General features: G+C 32.7%; 4 protein-coding genes across 4 annotated transcripts; 2 read left to right on the top strand and 2 right to left on the bottom strand.

The window, feature by feature from the left end:
• The first annotated feature begins 24 nt into the window (after positions 1–24).
• On the top strand, positions 25–8,032 carry LOC130644284 (uncharacterized). The gene is made up of 33 exons (XM_057449823.1): positions 25–168; positions 264–312; positions 1,151–1,203; positions 1,314–1,387; positions 1,528–1,594; positions 1,697–1,783; positions 1,860–1,907; positions 1,996–2,056; positions 2,231–2,283; positions 2,392–2,465; positions 2,570–2,639; positions 2,727–2,813; positions 2,911–2,970; positions 3,048–3,108; positions 3,323–3,375; positions 3,561–3,634; positions 3,712–3,781; positions 3,867–3,953; positions 4,034–4,159; positions 4,313–4,373; positions 4,515–4,567; positions 4,652–4,725; positions 4,842–4,914; positions 5,020–5,348; positions 5,435–5,504; positions 5,808–5,894; positions 6,574–6,636; positions 6,730–6,859; positions 6,973–7,025; positions 7,190–7,263; positions 7,388–7,460; positions 7,583–7,669; positions 7,819–8,032. Exons 1-33 carry the CDS (start codon positions 120–122, stop codon positions 7,917–7,919), a joined length of 2,631 nt encoding a protein of 876 aa, XP_057305806.1. The 5' UTR covers positions 25–119; the 3' UTR covers positions 7,920–8,032.
• Positions 7,917–15,337, bottom strand: LOC130644289 (uncharacterized). Its single transcript, XM_057449828.1, has 4 exons — positions 14,340–15,337; positions 10,602–10,682; positions 10,376–10,468; positions 7,917–10,176 (listed from the first exon to the last, which is right to left on the bottom strand). The coding sequence occupies exons 2-4, from the start codon at positions 10,635–10,637 to the stop codon at positions 8,560–8,562; spliced, it is 1,746 nt and encodes a 581-aa protein (XP_057305811.1). The 5' UTR covers positions 10,638–10,682; positions 14,340–15,337; the 3' UTR covers positions 7,917–8,559.
• On the top strand, positions 11,412–14,757 carry LOC130644290 (creatine kinase M-type-like). The gene is made up of 7 exons (XM_057449829.1): positions 11,412–11,677; positions 12,226–12,439; positions 12,751–12,897; positions 12,976–13,122; positions 13,617–13,850; positions 13,919–14,076; positions 14,188–14,757. Exons 1-7 carry the CDS (start codon positions 11,447–11,449, stop codon positions 14,293–14,295), a joined length of 1,239 nt encoding a protein of 412 aa, XP_057305812.1. The 5' UTR covers positions 11,412–11,446; the 3' UTR covers positions 14,296–14,757.
• A 150-nt stretch (positions 15,338–15,487) lies between the features above and the next one.
• Positions 15,488–18,136, bottom strand: LOC130644293 (uncharacterized). The gene is made up of 6 exons (XM_057449832.1): positions 17,649–18,136; positions 17,123–17,232; positions 17,001–17,016; positions 16,797–16,893; positions 16,127–16,196; positions 15,488–15,641 (listed from the first exon to the last, which is right to left on the bottom strand). Exons 1-6 carry the CDS (start codon positions 18,058–18,060, stop codon positions 15,492–15,494), a joined length of 855 nt encoding a protein of 284 aa, XP_057305815.1. The 5' UTR covers positions 18,061–18,136; the 3' UTR covers positions 15,488–15,491.
• Between the last annotated feature and the right edge of the window lie 1,940 nt (positions 18,137–20,076).

Raw genomic sequence — 20,076 nt, 5'->3', positions numbered from 1 at the left:
AGTATTTGTACTGGTTATGCGACGTGGAATGCTCAAAAATATGTTCAAAATGCTGTTCGTGAGTGAAGCCAAACAAACTGTTCATTCATTCTCCACACCACAGACGAAAGAGGAGAAATATGAAGTTCGTCGTATTCTTGTTCGCGATATTTTTCGCGGTATCGTCAGGTAAATTTGGAATAAAATAGTTTACTCTTTTCTTTAACTAACATATCGATCTAATGTATTTCCTATGATCTCTACTATAAAATTTTTTTGTTTAGCATTGGAATGGAAAAAAGTAGAAGATGCAGTTACGGAAGCCAAAACAAAGTAAGTTCTTTTTGAACTTTTAATTCCACACTGTATTTCTTATGTTTTTCAAGAAGCACACTTTCCGGCCGCAGGAAAGATATTTTTCAGCTTTAAAACAATTTATCTGTAGAACCCTCATATTTTATAGCCAAACAAAATGTTTTTTCAGTAAGTTCTGTCTAAATTTTCTTATAAACACCTGCAAATACCGATTACCTCCCAAGCGCATATATTTGTTCAATGAGCACTTGCCTAGAACAGGAGCTAATTGGAGATTTTGTGGGTTTTTTTGTTCGTAAATTTGAAAACGGTAAAGGGACCCTAACGCGTGAAAAAAAAAATTTTTCTTGATATGTTAAAAAGGATAAAAAGTTAAAGTCTTGAAATTTTTGGGTTTTTCAAATTGTTCTTATAAAAAATAAATGTAAAACTTTTAGAACTTAGCTAGGTTTCTTAAAGTTTTATTTTTTAACAAGGTCACTTTAAAATATTTTTTTTTCTCGAGCGCCTTCCTTCTGTCATGGTTGCTTATTTGAATTTTCTTAAAAGGATTGGAGCGTTTTTCGAACAGTAACTTAAGAGCCTTGTTTTTTTTGGTTTTTTTTTTTTCAGGAAAACGTTTAATTTAAGTAAAATAAAACTCATTTTTCTTTATTTAACTTTATCTTTGTAGTGCTATTTTTTGAAAAAAAAAAGATTAAAATAAAAATGAAATTTTTGTTTCATCGCTGCGAGTAGGGTTCGAACCTACGCGGGAAGATCCCATTAGATTTCAAGTCTAACGCCTTAACCACTCGGCCATCGCAGCTGTAGCTCTCGATTCAAAATAATTAAAATAAACACAACATTTTTTTAGTGATTTGTTGGTATTATTTGTGATCACAAAAAGTAAATGCAAGCCATGTAAAAGTATGTATGTTACTTCATTTGTATCTCTGAAGTGTATTTTAATGAAATAATTTATTGTTTTTTCATCAGGTTTTTTACACACAATGTTGCTAATATTCTTCTTGTTACAGAGTTATCAGCTGAACTCGAAGTTTCTAAAGAATTTGCTGAGCTAAGCGAAAAGTTTGTTTTGGCCAAAGCAGAGGTTGGTAAATCTTAAAAAGTATTTTTGGTTAAGAAACTTCCATAGGATCAGTGAAAAATAATTAAATTTCTACTTCGGTTTTCTTTACATTAAAGCTTACAAATAGAGATTTCTATCATAAAAAATCTCTATTTACTTAGGATGAGCTACCAAAGGATTCAAAATTTGATTTGGATGGAAAATATGTTCCTAAAATTGTTTTTATGAGTAAGTGTTTCATTTTCGTTTCTTTAAAGTAATTTAAAATCTGTGTTTTTTCCTATTGTGTTTTGAAAGTCCAAAGTATTTAAGTTGCATATGGTTTTTTAGCTGGAAATGGTATTGTATTGGAAGATGTTGTCAATGCTGATGCAAAAAGTGCTAAAGCCAAATATTTTTACCGAAAAGTACAGCATGGTCAGTAATTGTAAAGAAATAATTTTCTGAGGAAACTGAAGACTTCCTGTTACTTGAATTTTATTTATCTCTTTAGTTCTAAAAAGTATGCAAAAAGCATTGGATATTTTCAACTTAGATCATGGTAACCACTTTTATTTATGTTAATTCTTAGAGTATCCAATCTTTAAGAACAAATAGACGAAATTGAAACTATATATGTTTTTACTTAGGGTTTGGCAAAGATTATCTCTGGTATGATTGGGAGAATGGATTAAAAGCAGCCAAAGAACAGTACGTAATCACAATGTTGTTTTCATGAGTTCTTCATGTTGCACCTTTTTGCTGTTACAACACGGTAAAAAGAAAATAGGAATTGTTTCCTTCATACAGTTACAAGTCAAATAATCTTTTGAGGAAAGAACGAAATTTTATTCAAATCTAATATTTATTTTTAAAATATTATAGAAATAAACCAATACTGGTTGTGTTTCACCAAGATTGGTGTGGAGCTTGTCAACGTAAGTTTACTTTCCATGTTGTCATACATATTTAGTATAAGAAGCCTGTTTATAAGAAATGTATATTTCACATTCAATATTTTTTAACAACGCTATCCTTTTATTTAGGTTTGAAACCAAAGTTTGCAGAATCTAGTGAGATTAAGGAATTTGCGTCTGAGTTTATTATGATAAATACAGATGTAAGTAGATTTTTACGCAAACATTTGTCACACATGTACACCAACACTCCTAAACATGAAGCTGTGGGAAGTTTACATTCCATGTTCTTTTTTTGTTTTTTCAGGCAGAGGAAATAGTAAAGGGTGATAAATACAAGGCTGATGGTGAATACTATCCAAAGATTTTATTCTTAGGTAAAAGAATTTTATCATTATTTCTAGTTTAAATCGATAAACATAGTTTTATATTAACAAAATTATTTATATGTCTTACTTTTTCAGATAACGATGGAGAACATTATTCTCAGGAATGGAATCATGGAACAAAACATAGTCATGTTTTGCACTATTACGGTGATGGACAGGAAAGTGAGTGCATGACCTATCTATTACTATTTAGTTGATTTTTTTGTTGATTTTAAAAAGTTTCATAAAAAGGTTGAATTATGCTCATTTACTTTTTTAGTTTCTCTCTCGATGAAAAGAGTTCTTGGAAATCGTACATTGGTGTTAGCGAATGATAATGGTAGGTATTTCTAATTCTTTACCTAATAAATAAAAAGTTATGCAAATAATAAAAGTCAACTGTTCATATTTTTATAGGATTTGGCAAGCATATCAATTGGGTAAAACACGATCAAGGTTTAAGAATTGCAAAAGAACAGTAAGTGATTCTAAAAAAATTGTTATAAGTTTGTAAATACTGACGAAGGATAGCATGCTTCAGTAAACATTAATATCCACTAGGAAATAATGCTTTTTTTCTGATGACTGTTTATCTGAAAATAATTTTCTGAGGAAACATGTGTTCTGCAAAAAATAATTATTTGAGGAAACTTTTCTGTTAAAGTCTTTCATGTAAGTTATGTTTTTATTAGAGGGAAACCTATGATGGTCATCATTCACAAGAGTTATTGTGGAGCTTGCAAATGTATGTATTTTAATTCAAGGGTTAGATAAACAATCATATGCTGGTGTAGCTAACTGTCACTATATTGTTTGGCTTTTTTATTTATTGTTACCATGGTTATCTTCTCATAAATCGATACAATAATATATGTAACTTATTAGTATTGGATTTCATTTGTTATAAGTTCATTTTTATTTTATTAACAGCATTAAAACCGAAGATAGCAAACGATAAAGAATTTGCTGAACTTAGTAAAAAATTTGTCATGGTTAATTGCGAGGTTTGTTTATCTTTTATTTAATTCCATTTAATAATTTATTTTTTATTTTATTTTATCTTTTCTTATTATATTTTTAGGACGACGATGAGCCAACTGATGATCAGTATGACCAAGACGGTGCATACATTCCAAGAATATTTTTCCTTGGTAAGTCAATTTAAAATTTAATAGATTAATAGATTTAGACGTTGTTTCTATCCAAATAAATTCCAAATGAATTTATATTTTTTAGATAACTTGGGTGTTGTTGAACCATCAATACACAACCCATTAGAGGATTACAAAAAAGCAAAATACGCTTACGGATCATCGACTTCTCGTATGTGTGTTATACATTGATGTGTGCACAGACGAATATTTGTGAAAAAGCTTAATACTAAATATTATTATTTAATTTAGTTATTGAGAATATGAAGAAGGCATTAGAAATGAAACTTGGGGAGAAGGTATCAGGCGAAACTGCGTCAGCTCAATCAACGCAATCAACACAATCAACACAATCAACTGAGCCTATTGAAAATGATGGTATTAAAATTAATGCCTGATTATTCCAATTATTATTAGTATTTACTAAGGATAGCCTCTTCAGTTTTTATTGGTACTGATGTTAAGGTACTGTATATAAAAATAAAGTCTTTGTCGTCTTTTTTACTTAAACACGTCTGGTGTTGTTTTCAGGATTTGGAACAGAAATCACATGGTATCAATACGAAGATGGATTAAGAGAGGCCAAAAAGAGGTAAGAATACAAAACTATTTCAAGTCTTAAAGCCTAAGTCATTATTCCCCCTATTCTAACCTAAGTATGTCCCATCCGAAATTGTTATAAAAAACAACGAGAGACGTGCCTTTTTTTTACCAAATTGACATTGTTTTTCAGTCATCAAATCATCATGATTGTCTTTTACAACAACTACTGTGAATTCTCAAAGTGTAAGTAAATTTGTTTTTTTTTTGTATATTATTTTTTAAATCCTTGTAGATTTTTGTTTATTTAAATCACGTTTGTATTTTTAGACATGAAACAACAATTCAAGGATACTACAGAAATCGTTGAGGCTTCCAAGAACTTTGTTATGATTAAGGTTGAGGTGAGGAGAGCCATTATTGTTTTGTTATAACCTAAAAACAATCTACGTATTTTTAAGTGTATATAATTGAGTAATGACAAAGGCCTATTTAAAATTAAAAGCATTATATTGTTTAGGAAGAGGAAGGAAAATTATTGGGCGATAAATTCGATATAGATGGTACTTACACCCCTCGAATATTTTTCATGGGTAAGTTCTTTGAAACTATTATACCTATATTTTTTAGATTGTAATTTCAAGCATTCTAATGACATAGCATGAAGCATAATTCTTATAATAATATTGTTTCTATAGATCCTGATCAGAACATTCACACTGAAGTGAACAACACTGAGTCACCATACACTAGTACCATGTTCTACTACGGTTCACCTAAAGATATCATGGCTGGTATGAAAATGGCTTTAGAGAAAATCAACTTATCTCTTGGTCGTGGGTTTGGTGATTTCATTAAATGGGTAAAATACGAGAAAGCGTTAGAAATAGCCAAAGAAACGAAAACTCCGGTTATGATGATCATACACAAGACATGGTGTGGGGCGTGTAGTGCGTTGAAACCAATTATACATCACTCAAGACCAATCTGGCAGTTGTCACAATATTTTGTCATGACTAATGTTGAGGTAAAGAGCAGTGTTAAAATTTTGTTCAAAAGTAATAGTATTTTGTGCATTTTAAAAAAAGTTTCTCGTGTTGTTTGTTCATTTAGGATGAAGAGGAACCATTAGATAATCAATACTTCATTGATGGTGGATATTATCCCAGAATTTATTTCTTAGGTAATGTTTTTTCTAATTTGTATATTCTAAGCATGGCAACTTCATTAAAAGTAATTTTTGAACATCATTTTTAAATAACGCTAGAGAAAAACACAAAAAATGTCGCTTGTTACGTGCAAAATCTACAATTTTGAAAGATGGGATTAAAAGCATAACCTTAGTAAGAGCGGCTGCGAGGCTATGATTCTGATAATTTTAACGTAATTGGAAATGGGGCAACTGTATATAAAAAGCAATATAGTTATGCTATGTTAAAACGTTTCGCTGTATTTTTCTTACCATGTATGTTTTTTTCTTCTACAGATTACAATGGTAACGTCCATCATGGTTTGCACAACAGAGATCCAGCATTTCTAAAATACAAATTTTCATACGCCAATGAAGAGCAATGTAAGTTTAATCTAAGCTTGTTGATAACCTGACCAAATTTTGTAACACTTTTTGAAAGTGCTACTATGCAATTCTTTTTTTCGTAATAAATAATGGTATATATTTTAACACGTGATGATCAATACCTAAAAATGTTTTTGCGTGATCTTTATTTCCACGCATCGTGTTTTTATTTATACCAAGAAAATAATTTTCACGGAAAATTTTTTAAAAATAACTCGAAGTTGATAAGTCATAAAAATTTCACGAGAATTAAGTTTCGTAATAAAACAACTTGATAATATTTTTTTTCTTAATTAATACCGTTTTTAAAGGGTTATTTATTAAGAGAAATAAATGTATACTGCTAAAGTAGAAATTCACATTTATAAGTAATTCTAAATAATCAAAAAAAAGAATTATTTTAAAACGTTTTTCAAACACAATAAAAAATCAAATTTTGCGGAAATTTTTTTCCAATACTTGCGAAATTCGCGAAAATCCATTCCCTAATGTAAGTGCTTATTTGTGTGCCCAATATTTTGGACTTAAATAACATAAATTGGATATAGGATTTACACGCAGTTGTAAATATCGGCGAACGTAAAAATGGACCAAATAGTGGCCGGTTAGAAAAATTTAGTTGTTGGAACGCCCATGATAAAATTTCAAACAGTATAACATGGCCTTCTTGTTTTAGTATTGCTAAGTATGAAGTTTGCTATTGCTGAACTGTCACAGTACGCTGCACCAAAGACAGAAGGTAAGAAGAAGACAGGTTAGAGTTAAGCTCTCATTTTTAAAAAAAATCAAGTTAATTTGAGATGTGTATACAATTTCAATGTCTCTTTCTCAGATACATCATCAGAGCAAGAGTCGACGGACAACGCCAGCGAGAAAAAGTTGACACCGGGAAAGAAAATATTATCAGAGAGTGGTGTTCGTTGGGTAACTATAGACGAAGCTTTAGTGGAAGCCAAAGCTAGGTAGAATTTGCATTTTTTTAGTTTTATTTTCGTCACTCTTTTTGAGACTTTATCTATACTAAACTCGTGTCAGAGTCCCCAAATGAAGTGTATTTTTTTGTTTCTCTTTTCAGTGGTAAACCGATCATGTTTATCATTCATCGAACCACTTGTCCCGCTTGCAAAGGTAAGATTACTTTGACTTTCTCTACAAATCTTGCTCTTACGCAACCTCGAGGACTTACTGGCTTTTTATATTTGGACGGTCTTGAAGCCTAACAAGTAAAATTCGCAGGTGCTTTTTTTTTGCGATATACAAGATGTACGTTATGATGCTTATATGATTTTCAGCTGTGTTAAAAATGATATCTCGTGACGAAAATTTCAAAGAAAAGTCAGCACCATTTATTCTTGCTGATATTGAAGTAAGTATTTGAGATACATAGCTTTTCTTCAAAACATCGTTTTGCAGTCTCCCATCCTCCTAGCCGTCTCTTGCTAACTTCAAAATGGTTTAGCCTATTTTAAAAATATGTTTTGGTTTGATAGGATGATGTGAACGAGGAAAAAGCAGATTCGTATGATGTGGATGGTGGATATGTACCCAGAACTTATTTCTTAAGTAAGAATTTTTCTCTTCATTTTTTTTTAAATTGGCCTTTTTTGACAAACTGGTAATTGTATTTGAAATATATTCTGAACTTCCTGCACTGATATATCAATTAAATTATTTTTTTCTTCTAGGTCCTGATGGTCAAATATTTAAAGATGTTTGGAACAAAGGAACCAACTATTTGGAAAATAAATTTTATTATTACGAGATGAATACACGTAAGGAATATTTTTTGTATCCTCCACATCTTATACCGCAAAATTATTTTCATTTCCTCGTACTTCGATTTGCTGTAATTTTCATCCGCAAAAATTCATCCGCAAAGATAAGTTCCGCAAATAAGATAGTTCATTACATTTATTTTTAGTGTATCGCTCAATGGAACGTGTTCTAAAAATGATGGAAACTTGGTCACCAGACTCCAATCAAAGCACAGAGGAAGCCACAAAGAAAAAAGACGAACTCTAAATAAATCAACGATCTTATTTCTTTATTATACTATTAATTCTATGTTCGTTATAATTTCTTATTTATTAGTTTGTAGATTTTTTCTTTGTCCGAAATAAATCTTTTTACAATAACATTTTCTTCTTTATACAACTCAAAACATTATTCCTGTCCAACTTGAAGATATTTGTAATGAGTTCAGGGTGATCTATTCTATTTTAAAGATTGTAAATTAGTTGTGAAGAAAGAAGATTTCAATAACACCTACCACCTGGTGAAGTTCCCATTTCGGATTTAGTGGTCCTTATTTTACATTTCTGGATTACACCCTGGACATATAACTTGTGACAACGCACGTATCTCAGTTATTCGCGAGATAACGGGAAAAAATTAAATTCCTGCCCGTCATCGTGAGTTCCATATGTTTCAGCAAGTTTTTTATCAATATTGATAATTTCATCGTTTTCCCTAAGAACCACATCATAGCCACTGACGTCAGGGTGTGGATTACACCACCCTAAAATTTATTAAGTTGTGAAGAAAGAAGATTTCAATAACACCTACCACCTGGTGAAGTTCCCATTTCGGATTTAGTGGTCCATATTTTACATTTCTGGATTACACCCTGGACATATAACTTGTGACAACGCACGTATCTCAGTTATTCGCGAGATAACGGGAAAAAATTAAATTCCTGCCCGTCATCGTGAGTTCCATATGTTTCAGCAAGTTTTTTATCAATATTGATAATTTCATCGTTTTCCCTAAGAACCACATCATAGCCACTGCCCGATATTGACATAGCCGGGAAATGATCCTTGATGAACGTTTTTATCGAGTTAAAACCCATTTCGTCGTCTGCATCGTTATAAGCATAATAATAAAACATGTTTAATAAATCTGCACGTAGATTATTCTCGTATTCTTTCTTCGTGGAAAGCGTTCGTTCTTCTTCCATTGTTACTAACATGGATATAACATCTTGATTTTTGTTTAATGCTGAAAGTATTTTCAACAAGTTTTTAATTTCATCCATGTATTTTAGTTTTTCAGCTTTTAATGGAGATTCTAAATAAGTCGCTCTATGCCGAACTCGATACTGGTTTGCGCTGAATGGAGACAATAAGTTATATTTAGGAATAAAGAAACTGAACAATGTTTCAGCTTCTAAGCAGTCGTAAACCTTTTGAAACAAGTTAATAACAGCGTCAGCTATGTTGATCTCGCTCCAGCAACTCTCGCACGTGCACTCACATAACATTTGATACATCACTGTTTTTAGCCAGTATGATGGCATCCATGAAGTCATCAATCGTGTATTTGGATCATATATTTTAGACAGAAATTTGTTTCGAAGAACTTTCACTAACCTTAATAAACACTTGGGCTTCGAATCGTTTGGGTACTGGTTTATTATGACTTTTTCATACACAGAAAAAGACAGTCGGCAATTTTTATCGCGAATGATGTAAAACAAGGGTTTTGATGTCTCGATTACTTGAACGCCTGCGAGGGTAGAATAATCGAGCCAAAAAGGTACTTTCTTTAACGGGACGGAGAGACAAAAATCAACACCAATGGCAAAGTTTTTGTAATCATCTCCGTCATATATAAGTTTCAAAGTGTGTGCTATTCTTGAGGTAGTTAACGTTCGTCCAAGCGTGTCAGCACTAATCCTCCAATTCTCAGGCAGAATTTCTAAAAACATGTCTTCCAAGATACCATCAATTTTAGTGAAAAAAGAAGAATCACCATCCTGATCAAGTGAAAACATACTCTTATCGATAATATTGTATTCTAACAATTGAAATTCATCAGCGGGTTTAAAATTGATAACATTTGAATTTGCGAATTCAGGGACAATAATCATAAAATCAAATTCATCTGGACAATTTGTTTTCAAACCTTCAAACACACTTCCGGTTTCAAGGTAGTAACAGTCCCGAAAGATTGGGTATCGCTCGTGTAATAAACGACAAACATCTTTACAAAAATCCAACATCGAATTAATAATGTATTTTTCTTCTTTTGAATCGGGAAACCTAGCATCATTTTCCAATAAATTATCCACATATTCAGATAGCAATGTTCCCTTTAATCTGCCAGGTTGGGCATGGCTGTGCGTAGTCGGGTCCACTTTTGCACATTTTGGAATATTTGATCCTGGGTAGTTTATGGATGGAACCAATGCCGTGGATAAAATTGTAGAGATAACTTCGTTTTGCCGAAGAAACACTTTTGCCTTGGGCGTTATTATGGCGTTATTATGCGCAGTAGACTAAAAAATAAGAAACTTAGGACTATGTTGTAAATAAACTCACCAGATTTTTTTCAAATTTTTATGGTAAGATTCCTTGAGCGCCAAAATTAATAAACGGGGGGAGGGGGTCCTTATAAGGTCTGGGGGACGTTTATTTGGCACCTTAGAGTATTCTGCCTGAAACTTTTATTGACATGATCATAAAAAACCATCTTACAATGTTCTTGACATAACTTTTGTTGAAAACGTTCAGAGATAATCGATCCTCCATTTCGTCTACTTTCGCGGAAATGGCACGGTCGAGAAATAACTAAAAAATTCGGATTCGAAGTAAGCATTAACTTATGTTAAGCCGGATTTTAAATAAAAATGTTGATACGCGAATGGTACCGAAATCATTAAGATTGAAATTATAGAAACAAGCAAGAGATAACAAGACTCACCCTTTCCAGGTCCTTTCCAATTCCTTTTCTTTCCATCGCTAGAAATTCCAGTTCCAGTACTTTGCAATAAGATCACTAAACCTTTGAAGACATTATATTAATATTAACAGAGGTCATTTTAATTCAAATTAGCATGTAAGATAAGCAAATTAAATCATGATGAATTTTCCCGCCTGTTGTCTTGATGTTTACACTTCCGAATTTTTCCCGGGTCGATCTTTTCTGTCAAGAAGTAATCAGTTTTAATTTTTAGAGTTTTTAACAATAAATTGGAGTTAGGTCCGAAAAATTAAATCTCTGATGCCACCACGCATATTATTCGCTGTTTCAATTTATAAAATCTTAACACTGCAAATCATGGAGTTGCTGCTACAGGCCGAAAACTTCGTTTGTTTGTCAAGTAAAACTTCATTCCCAGGGCATGTTGCCTTTTTAAATGGCTGCTCCATAATAACGGCTAAGGGGCCAATATACCATGGGGACGTGGATGTGCCCCAAGCCAACAAAACTTTTTCTTTTTTTTAACAAAGTATTCGATCAATAAAAGTGGCGGTATGTGTATTCTGTCTTTTACCGTGTGCATTTTAAACAGTGTAAAGCGAAATAACAATGTTGTTGTTCACTTTTTCTCTACACTTAGTAATAAACGCAAAATTTAAAACAAAGAAGAATGACGTCAAATAAATTTTCACTTTAATTACGTATTGATACGAAAATGTTGACGCAAAAACCGGTTTGACAGGAAAATCGATTAGAAAAAATCTATAAAATGACGCAACAAACTAAAAGACGTCCTTCAGTTTGATTCGATCAAGGAAACAACATCGACATTAAGTGCGAACAAGATGAACACCTTTACACGTAAGCTGGTTGTAGGCGGAGGAGCTGCCGTTGGTCTCGGCATGTGCTACGCTATGCTGAGATCGCCTTCTTTGGGAGGGAAAAAAGGTAGAGCTGGAGTGAAAAAAGCATATCAGCAGTTTGATTCCATGATGGATTATCCTGATTTGAGCAAACACAACAACTGCCTAGCCAATCATCTTACGCCATCAATGTACAAAGAACTGAGGGACAAAGTATGTGCTCTATATATATCCACGTAAAAGTTTACTAGCTGTGAGAAAAAGGGTGACCTTCTCCATAAGTCCCCTCTCCCCTGTCAGACAAGTTACTTCGTGCGTTTTAGTGTTTAGATAGATGTGCATATTTTACATGGCTAGCGTCACAAATATCGAGGGATATACCCTGCCTATTATTATCAGGAGGGGGCATGGCTTCAATGAGGAGTCATAGAGTATTTAATGCTCATTTTGAGCTACCCAGACCCAATTAGGGTCCACCAGACAACTCCCTGTAACATCCAACGGTACACACAGTGCGTCTTTTTTCCAATTTCCCTTACATGGCTTGAGTTAACCGGGGCTATGGTAACATTCACTCACCCATATTGAACCACCGCCAAAGGAAATTAAACCCCGGTCTCACGCACAAAGTGCGAGAGTTAAGAGTTAAGTATGGGCGTCTAATTTTAGCGAAAGATAAATTTAAAAGTTTTGAAAATTTAGATTTTCACGCACTTTAACTTACGCGTCACAACTACGAATATTTTATCTCCTTTCATTAGACTACTGCAACAGGATTTACACTTGACCAAGCCATTCAAACTGGAGTGGACAACCCAGGGCATCCATTTATCACCACCGTGGGTGTCGTAGCTGGAGACGAAGAATCGTACACTACATTTGCTGATTTATTCGATCCGATCATAAACGAGCGACACAACGGATTTGGTAAAAATGACAAACATGCTACCGATCTGGACGCGTCAAAAATTCGGGGTAAAAATCTGATTATTTTTAAAAAACACAAGAATTTTGATAGAGGGTGGCCACTCGGATTTTGACCTTTTCCAAGGAGTACTCTGGTTTAACAAAAGCCAAGTTTGAATGAGAAAAAGAAACGTTCCCCAACATGATGATTAAAAAACGAACCTTAACGAAAAAACAAAGCTTGTTTCATTCTGAAGCTCTTTAGGTTTTTCCAGAATTATATTTCATTTCAAAGAGTTTTTTAGACTGGTGCGACCCTGTTACTGCACATATGCTTACGTCTAAGTCTGTACAATATAAAACCTTACTTTAAATTATAGGTGGAATCTTTGATGAAAAATACGTCCTTTCAAGCCGTGTCCGAACTGGAAGATGTATTAAAGGCCATTCATTGCCACCACATTGCACACGTGCTGAACGAAGAAGTGTAGAACACATCCTTGTCAATGCTTTGGATTCTTTGGAAGGTAAAAAAACTAGTTCAATCTTCTTTAAAAAGTGGAAAATTGTTTTCATCAGAAATATCTAGCAGGTTGCTTTTTTAGGCGATTTATCTGGTAAATACTATCCATTGAATGGTATGACAGAAGCAGAACAACAACAGTTGATTGATGACCACTTTTTGTTTGACAAGCCTGTGTCTCCCTTGCTTACATGCGCGGGAATGGCGAGAGACTGGCCAGATGCACGAGGTAAACAGCAATTATTTTTACAAGTGATATTTAACATAAACGAGAAGAAGTTTAGGCGAATGAGATTTTCAGGAAATTTATTTTCGTAATATAAAAGAGGCGAAAATTGTCAGAATTTTTCAGTTATGTCAAAAATACCTTTTTTAACTTAATTTCGTGAATTTGTACGCCGCACGTGATAGGTAGGGAAGTCGCCTAAAAGAAAATCGAATAGATTGACGATGTTTGGCCAAATTCACACTACCACAAATTCACTAGAAATTGTTTTATTTGATGTTAAATTGAATTGTCTTTGAGACCATTTTGCTTCTAAAAACCGTATGCTCAAACATATATTGTTGCTTATGGACAGTATTACTTCCATTAAAGTTGCTTAGCAAACTTGCAGGTTTTAGTACAATTGCTCAAAACTGGTGTAGGACTTTTCTGTTTCCTTCAAGGCTCGTTCTATCAATAGTTCACTTTGCTACGCATTTCGGCTACTGTGGTTTTAGGTATCTGGCATAATCAAGACAAAAACTTTTTAATTTGGGTAAACGAGGAAGATCATTCGAGAATTATTTCTATGGAGAAAGGAGGTAACATGAGAAAGGTTTTCGAGAGATTTTGTCGTGGCTTGAAAGATGTTGAAGAACATATTAAAGCAGATGGGCACAGCTTTATGTGGGATAAAAGACTTGGGTACATACTGACGTGTCCTTCAAACCTAGGAACTGGTTTGCGAGCAGGTGAGAATTAAAGTGTTATAATGACGCTTTCCTATTTTTTTATGCGAGATATGCACGTTTTTTTTCAGGTGTCCATGTGAAACTGCCTCATCTTGCCAAGGACAGCCGTTTTGATAAAATCCTTGAATCGTTTCGATTGCAGAAGCGAGGAACAGGTGGAGTAGACACAGCCGCTGTGGGTGGTACGTTTGATATTTCGAACTTGGATCGACTTGGATACTCTGAGGTAAAAGCGACTTGTTTAGATCTATGTGCACCCAAAGGATAGAAACTATTAGATATGACGTAATCATTTATAATCATTTTTAAGTTACCGCTCTATCTCCATCATTTCTAGGTTGAACTCGTGCAGAAAGTTATTGATGGTGTGAACAGCCTTATCGCTATGGAAAAGTGTTTGGAACAAGGGAAAAAAATGGATCATTTTCTTCCACCGAACATATAAAACATTAAACTGAAAAAAAAATCAATTGAAATTTTTTATCTTACCCAACCTCTTCTACATAGTAGATAACTTTCGAACTTCTTCATGAAACCTTTTATTTATTCACTGTAAATTAAAGAAAATTAAACGTGAGGAATAATCGAGAATAAAGAAGTACAGCAGAATATCTTTCAGGAAAGACAGAGAAAGTAACTTATTGGAATATCATGGTGTGCTATTTAGAACTAGTCTATCCAAAAAATTGAAACTATGTTCCCTGGTTTTTCCTCAATTCCTTTTTTTAATTAAAACTATTTGTTAAAATATCAAACTTTCCGTGTCAAACAAAATTAAGAAAAAGACTACAATAGAAACAATATTAACATTAAATATTTACATTTGTAAATTTCTCATATAACGACAACATATTAAAAGCATGCAAACGAAACTTCACTTGCGTCCACGCAGAGACAATTTCAAACTTAACAAAACTTTTACCAGTTAAAGTACACAACTCGTTTCCAGGTGTTAAAATCACAAAGTAGATTGATTTTTTTATCGGCTTTAAAACTAGCTGTCACTAATAGGCCACTAACATTGGTCGGCTCTTTGTATTGCTGAATGGATAGGGCAAAAAATATTTTTATATAAAAATCTCACCTTACTACCAAAATATATACATTCACTTCAACACGAAGTCGTGTGATTTAAATTCAGAAAAAATGAAGAAAAATTCAAGCCTCACTTCAAACACTTGAATAAAATTTCACGCGCTAATTTATATTTTTCACAGAAAAAAAAAATTGACCCGTTAAAGTAAACTTTAGGAGACGAAAGAAAATGGTGTGTATTGCATATGAAAGGCGAAAAAGAACTAGTCTTTCCTTCGTCCATAGCTGATGACGTATCATTAGACATGATGCAAATTTCCATATCGTTTTCACATTTCTCGCTTTTTTCAGTTAAGATAATCTGGGTTGATAATAGCAATACCCTTTTTACACCACGTGTAGACCTGTAAACGAGGTAAATTTTTAAAAACTTTAAATGTATAATGAAAATTGGTGGCCCTAGTCGTACGAAGCAGTCTCGTTTACGCGCAAAATTTTATTCACGTCAAAGTGCGTAAATTTGACGATATCAAGGTGGTAATATCGATATTAACGTAAAAATTTGTTTAAAGAATATCTCGTAAGGGTTTTTTTTTTTGAAAAAATTTATATAAATATAGGGTGCAATTGTTTCTTTTTTAGTTTTTTGCGACAGGTCGGACACATCCCTTTTGTTTCTAAAGACGTCATAATACATTTGTTACAGAATACGTGACCACACATCGTAGACATCAGTTGTTTCTTCTGTGATAAAATCTAAAAGAAAGAACAAAGCAGTAAAATACTTTATTTGGCCTTCTTACGCCCACAATGAGTGGCGGTAATTTTAGAACACGGCGTAAAACAAGATTGGCGTGTAAGTGTACGTTCATCAAAACCTACGTAAGGGAAATCAGTGAAAGCTTATGACGTAATCAAAGGTGTTTCGTTTAACTCCTTAATAAACCCACCATGATACAAAAAGGATATACTCCTTTATATAAAATTCTAAATACAACTGTTTAACAATATGATAACATAAAGGTATAAGAAGACATATTCCACTACAGATTGGCTCATCCTAGCTTAGCTTCATGGTAAACCATGATCATGACCGTTTTATCTAACGGAGAGAAATTTTGTTTTTAAATGTCCTTGACTCACTAATGCAAATCAACTGAGATCTCAGCAATAAACAGAAAAGACCCCGGAAAACAGAAAAAGTTTACACCCCAACATTGCACACACATTCGTCAACATACCTCTTTCGCATCTTCCATGCATATTGGACAACTAATTGTGAACGCACTTCCTGATGGATTGGGCGATTTACTACAAGTTAGAAATATTTTGTAGTGTAAGCAAGTATCATTGGGATTTAGATTTGTATATGCTATTGCAGGAGTGATGCAAATTTTAAGACAAAACTTTTTATACATAAGACTTTTTAAGATTTAGTTAGAAAACATAAGAGGGAATCCCGTCGGATAAATTTATCTCGTTCTACTTAACGAGTAAAACGTTTTTGCAAAGTTGTGGAAAATAATTACTTTATCGAGACAAAAAGTTATTTCTTTTTGCATCATGGCTTGGTTTCAAATTTTTTTAAAAAAATAGCTAAATGAGTCGTAATATTCAAAACTAATGTGCAAGCCGATTTTTTTTTAAAAAAATATACAAAATATACTGTTATTCCTTTCAAGGTGATAAATTTTTGTAAACACATTTTTGTTGTAAATGCGAACAAGAATGGTATTGGCTGTTCTCAATATTCTTTCTTTGATAAAAAAAAAGCGACAGTGAGCTGAAAAGATTCTTACAAACTACAGAGAGAACTAAGAATGGGAAATCTTAAATATTGACAGAGTTACATTATTTAAAGAACTTATTTCCAAGGGATGTTTATGCAACAAAACAAATTTCATGCCTCACCTTGGCAATTTTAACACATTTGGTAAATCATCACCATCACTCTTGTCCTTATCATTTTTATCTGCATCACCATCTTCGTTATGTAAGTCATGTTGTTCTAAAAAAAAAACAGAAACATTTATTAGGCTAAGTTTACTTCATGGAAAAATTGAGCTCTGCTAATTCTCAAATCTCACAAGATAAATGTAATTCCAACACACATACCTGTAATGTCAGAAGTCTAAAATGATATAAAAAATGATGTTAAAATAAAATATATAATTAGTAAAAATAACAAATAACACGATACATGTAGCTGTATTTGCAAATATATTGAAAATGCTTACTGTGGAACTTAAGTTGCTTTCCGAATTTGTTAAATCAACATAATGTCTAAGAGATAAGCTACTTCTTGAAGAAAGGTTTCTCGGAGGACTGATTTCAATTACATCGTTACCTAAAAAATAAGGATCCAGAATAACTTTTTAAAGTCAATTAATTTAAGTTCCTTAATTAATATCTACAATCTTTTTTAGCAATGTTTTTGGTAAGAGCACAGATCGTAACTTATTATTTGTTTCAGTTTTGGTAAAATTTGGTATATAATATATAATATCCATACTGTTTTTTGTGGAATTTGTGATTTTTACCCTATTTGCAAAATAAGTCCTGGGAAATTGCACTTTTAAGAGCAATTCGAAAAAATAAATTCTGCAGAAATAAACAAAGGTTTATTAATTGAAAAAATAAATTCTGCATTGAGGTATCGTAACCATGAAAATATTTATTATTTAGAATAATGGGCTTCCATTCTCACATGACTATAAAATGCAATTATTAGTACTGTGTTCAGTGTATTAATATATTGGTTACCAGGTGGCGAGTCAGGACGTTCTGGCAGCTTGTCAACATCAATTATTTCTACAATTACACTAGTCCTATTGCTTTGTAACTGTGCATCAGAGCTCGATGACTCCCCAGGAGAAACTGCAGGAGCAAGCTCAATTTTTGTAGCAACATTTTCATCAGACACAGCTGGTTCAGGAGAAAATGATACTGGTGGTGCAAAAACAAATTCAGTTGTACTATTTTCAGTTTGGGGGGGAGTAATCAAATTAACTGATGATGAAGAAGGTTGGACTGAGTTAATTTCAAAACTTCTCGATTCGTCTTCATTTTCTTCTTGCTCTCTATTTGAATTGGAAGGCTGTGTTTCATTTGATGTTGTTCTTCGTCTTTTAGCAGAGCCTTTTCTTTGAGTCAACCTTTTTCGTGGTTTTCCCATTTCATATTGTTAACATGGAAAAATTCTCTTTAATCTAAAAACAAATAATGTCTTATCAATGTCTTGCAACACCTGCTAAGAATACTTTAGCTTCCATGCAGAAAAATCTTATTCTTTAGGTTAACAACAAAAATTGCTTAGAAATTCACAGACCAGAGGAAGATTTATTCAAATTCAAAATTTTTCTTTCATCAGTTAAATTATCTCTCGACTAAAAAAAACCACACATAAAAATGTTACTAGCATCAAAAAATATACTCAAAAGATGTAAAAAAAAGAAACAAAACACAACCATATATATACAGTGTATATATATATATCTATTTGTCAACAAATGTTTTAATAAGGGAAGTGTTTTTTGCTGAAATTTGCTGTACAATAGGTAGACATCACAAATATGCCTCATTTAAATGAAGTTTTCAACTATTTCCCAGGAGACAAGTATAGTATTGATTTGTTATTCTAGTTCTTCGATTCTGTATATCAAAAATTGCGATAAAAAGGCTCGGCCAGGTGACTTTGACAGCTAATATTTGTGATGTCTGGCTTATATATTTTGGATTTAGGCAAAATTTTCTTGTCCCAAGCCAGATTTTCCAGATCGTTCCCTTATCAAAATAAAATGGTAAAATTGAAATACATGAACTAAGAAGATGCTTATATGAACTAAAAAAGGTTACAAGCTTTGAAAAATCGTGTATAAATACATCTCGTTTAACAAAAGAAAAAGTGTCTATACATGTTCATTAAACATATTTGTTGCTATCAATTATATCTTCTACTCTCCTTACTGATAATCTTTTATTGCCACCATCATACATATCACCATCCAAACATGAAATTACCCAGTCACAATGACTGGAAGAATCCATTTTAATTAGAGCAGTTTTTAGCTTTGTGTTTTCAGATTTTTGTGTTTGAAAGAGAACAATATCACCACAAGAAGATATACATTCCTGAAATACTTCATCATCAGAACCTATGGGTATGTTTTCAATCAAAATATAATTTTGACGGTTTTCTAATGTTGACAAAAAGTCAATATCTGTAAAATCTTTTACATCACTCTTACAAGAATGATTGTCTGTTGTAACTTGTGATGATGAATTTAATTCTAATCCTAAAAATAAATCTCGCTTTTCACATTTCTTACCATTTAACATTTCAACTTCTTTTTCAGATAGTTTTTCTCTCTTTTCTATGTTTCTTGATAATGCTAATTGTTTTTCTTCTAGGATTGTATCACAGATAACTTCATCATTAGTAGGAGTAAATACAACTTTTTCATTTTTTTCTTTAAATATTGAAAAGGGGTCATTTAAATCATCAGCAAATTGTTCCCTAACTTCTTCATATTTTGCTGTTTTTGTTTTTGTTTTTGAAAAAGAATAACTATTCTCCAGTTCAGCACTGTTCCTTCGTTCAATATCTAAATTGTTATTACTAAATACAAACCCATTATCTGTTTCTTTCTTTGAATAAAAAAATCTAGAATTTTTAACATTTTGTTCGCCTGATGATATATTTTTATTTTTTGATGAATTATTCTTATTTGCATTTAATGAAGGCCACTCTTTATCATCTTGCAGCTTTTTCACTTCCATTCGCTTTGAGACTTCCAATAAACTGTGTTCAGGGAGAGCTGGTATTTTACAATTTGTTTCAAAATCATTTTTGTTAACATTTCTTAAGCGTCTACCTCGACCACTGCCTTTTTTAGCACCATCAATATCTGAAGAAAGACTTTCCTGAATAACTGGTATAGTAAGTAGGCTTGCCGGAATATTAAGTTGCCTTTTCCCTCTTCCTCCTACTGGCAATATGTTTAAGGGCTCAATGGAGATTTGTGATTCTAAGACGTCAGTGGCGAAATGCAAATCCCATGATCTCCAACGAGAAGCCATTTCCAAATCTTCAAAATGTTTTCCTTTTCCCGGAAAAAAATAAAAGCATGTGCGATTCTAACGGGAATTTATGGTAAAAAAAGATCTACTTTGCCCACCATTTTTTTGCCAT

Source organism: Hydractinia symbiolongicarpus, chromosome 5 (genome assembly GCF_029227915.1).
Source record: "Hydractinia symbiolongicarpus strain clone_291-10 chromosome 5, HSymV2.1, whole genome shotgun sequence".
NCBI lineage: Eukaryota > Metazoa > Cnidaria > Hydrozoa > Anthoathecata > Hydractiniidae > Hydractinia > Hydractinia symbiolongicarpus.
This window is presented reverse-complemented; position numbering and strand designations above follow the sequence as displayed.

What these genes read in the sequence shown, in the direction of transcription:
- LOC130644290 (XM_057449829.1), top strand. Translation starts at nt 11,447, where the DNA reads ATGAACACCTTTACACGTAAGCTGGTTGTAGGCGGAGGAGCTGCCGTT. An exon ending in ACAAAGAACTGAGGGACAAA is followed by an intron (nt 11,678 to 12,225) that starts GTATGTGCTCTA and finishes TCCTTTCATTAG; the next exon opens with ACTACTGCAACAGGATTTAC. An exon ending in AGACTGGCCAGATGCACGAG is followed by an intron (nt 13,123 to 13,616) that starts GTAAACAGCAAT and finishes CTGTGGTTTTAG; the next exon opens with GTATCTGGCATAATCAAGAC.
- LOC130644289 (XM_057449828.1), bottom strand. Translation starts at nt 10,637, where the DNA reads ATGGAAAGAAAAGGAATTGGAAAGGACCTGGAAAGG. An exon ending in TTGGAAAGGACCTGGAAAGG is followed by an intron (nt 10,469 to 10,601) that starts GTGAGTCTTGTT and finishes CGAATTTTTTAG; the next exon opens with TTATTTCTCGACCGTGCCAT. An exon ending in AAAGTTATGTCAAGAACATT is followed by an intron (nt 10,177 to 10,375) that starts GTAAGATGGTTT and finishes CTTATTTTTTAG; the next exon opens with TCTACTGCGCATAATAACGC.
- LOC130644284 (XM_057449823.1), top strand. Translation starts at nt 120, where the DNA reads ATGAAGTTCGTCGTATTCTTGTTCGCGATATTTTTCGCGGTATCGTCA. An exon ending in GGTGTTAGCGAATGATAATG is followed by an intron (nt 2,971 to 3,047) that starts GTAGGTATTTCT and finishes ATATTTTTATAG; the next exon opens with GATTTGGCAAGCATATCAAT. An exon ending in ACCCAGAACTTATTTCTTAA is followed by an intron (nt 7,461 to 7,582) that starts GTAAGAATTTTT and finishes TTTTTCTTCTAG; the next exon opens with GTCCTGATGGTCAAATATTT.
- LOC130644293 (XM_057449832.1), bottom strand. Translation starts at nt 18,060, where the DNA reads ATGGGAAAACCACGAAAAAGGTTGACTCAAAGAAAAGGCTCTGCTAAA. An exon ending in ACGTCCTGACTCGCCACCTG is followed by an intron (nt 17,233 to 17,648) that starts GTAACCAATATA and finishes CTTATTTTTTAG; the next exon opens with GTAACGATGTAATTGAAATC. An exon ending in GCATGGAAGATGCGAAAGAG is followed by an intron (nt 15,642 to 16,126) that starts GTATGTTGACGA and finishes TCTTTCTTTTAG; the next exon opens with ATTTTATCACAGAAGAAACA.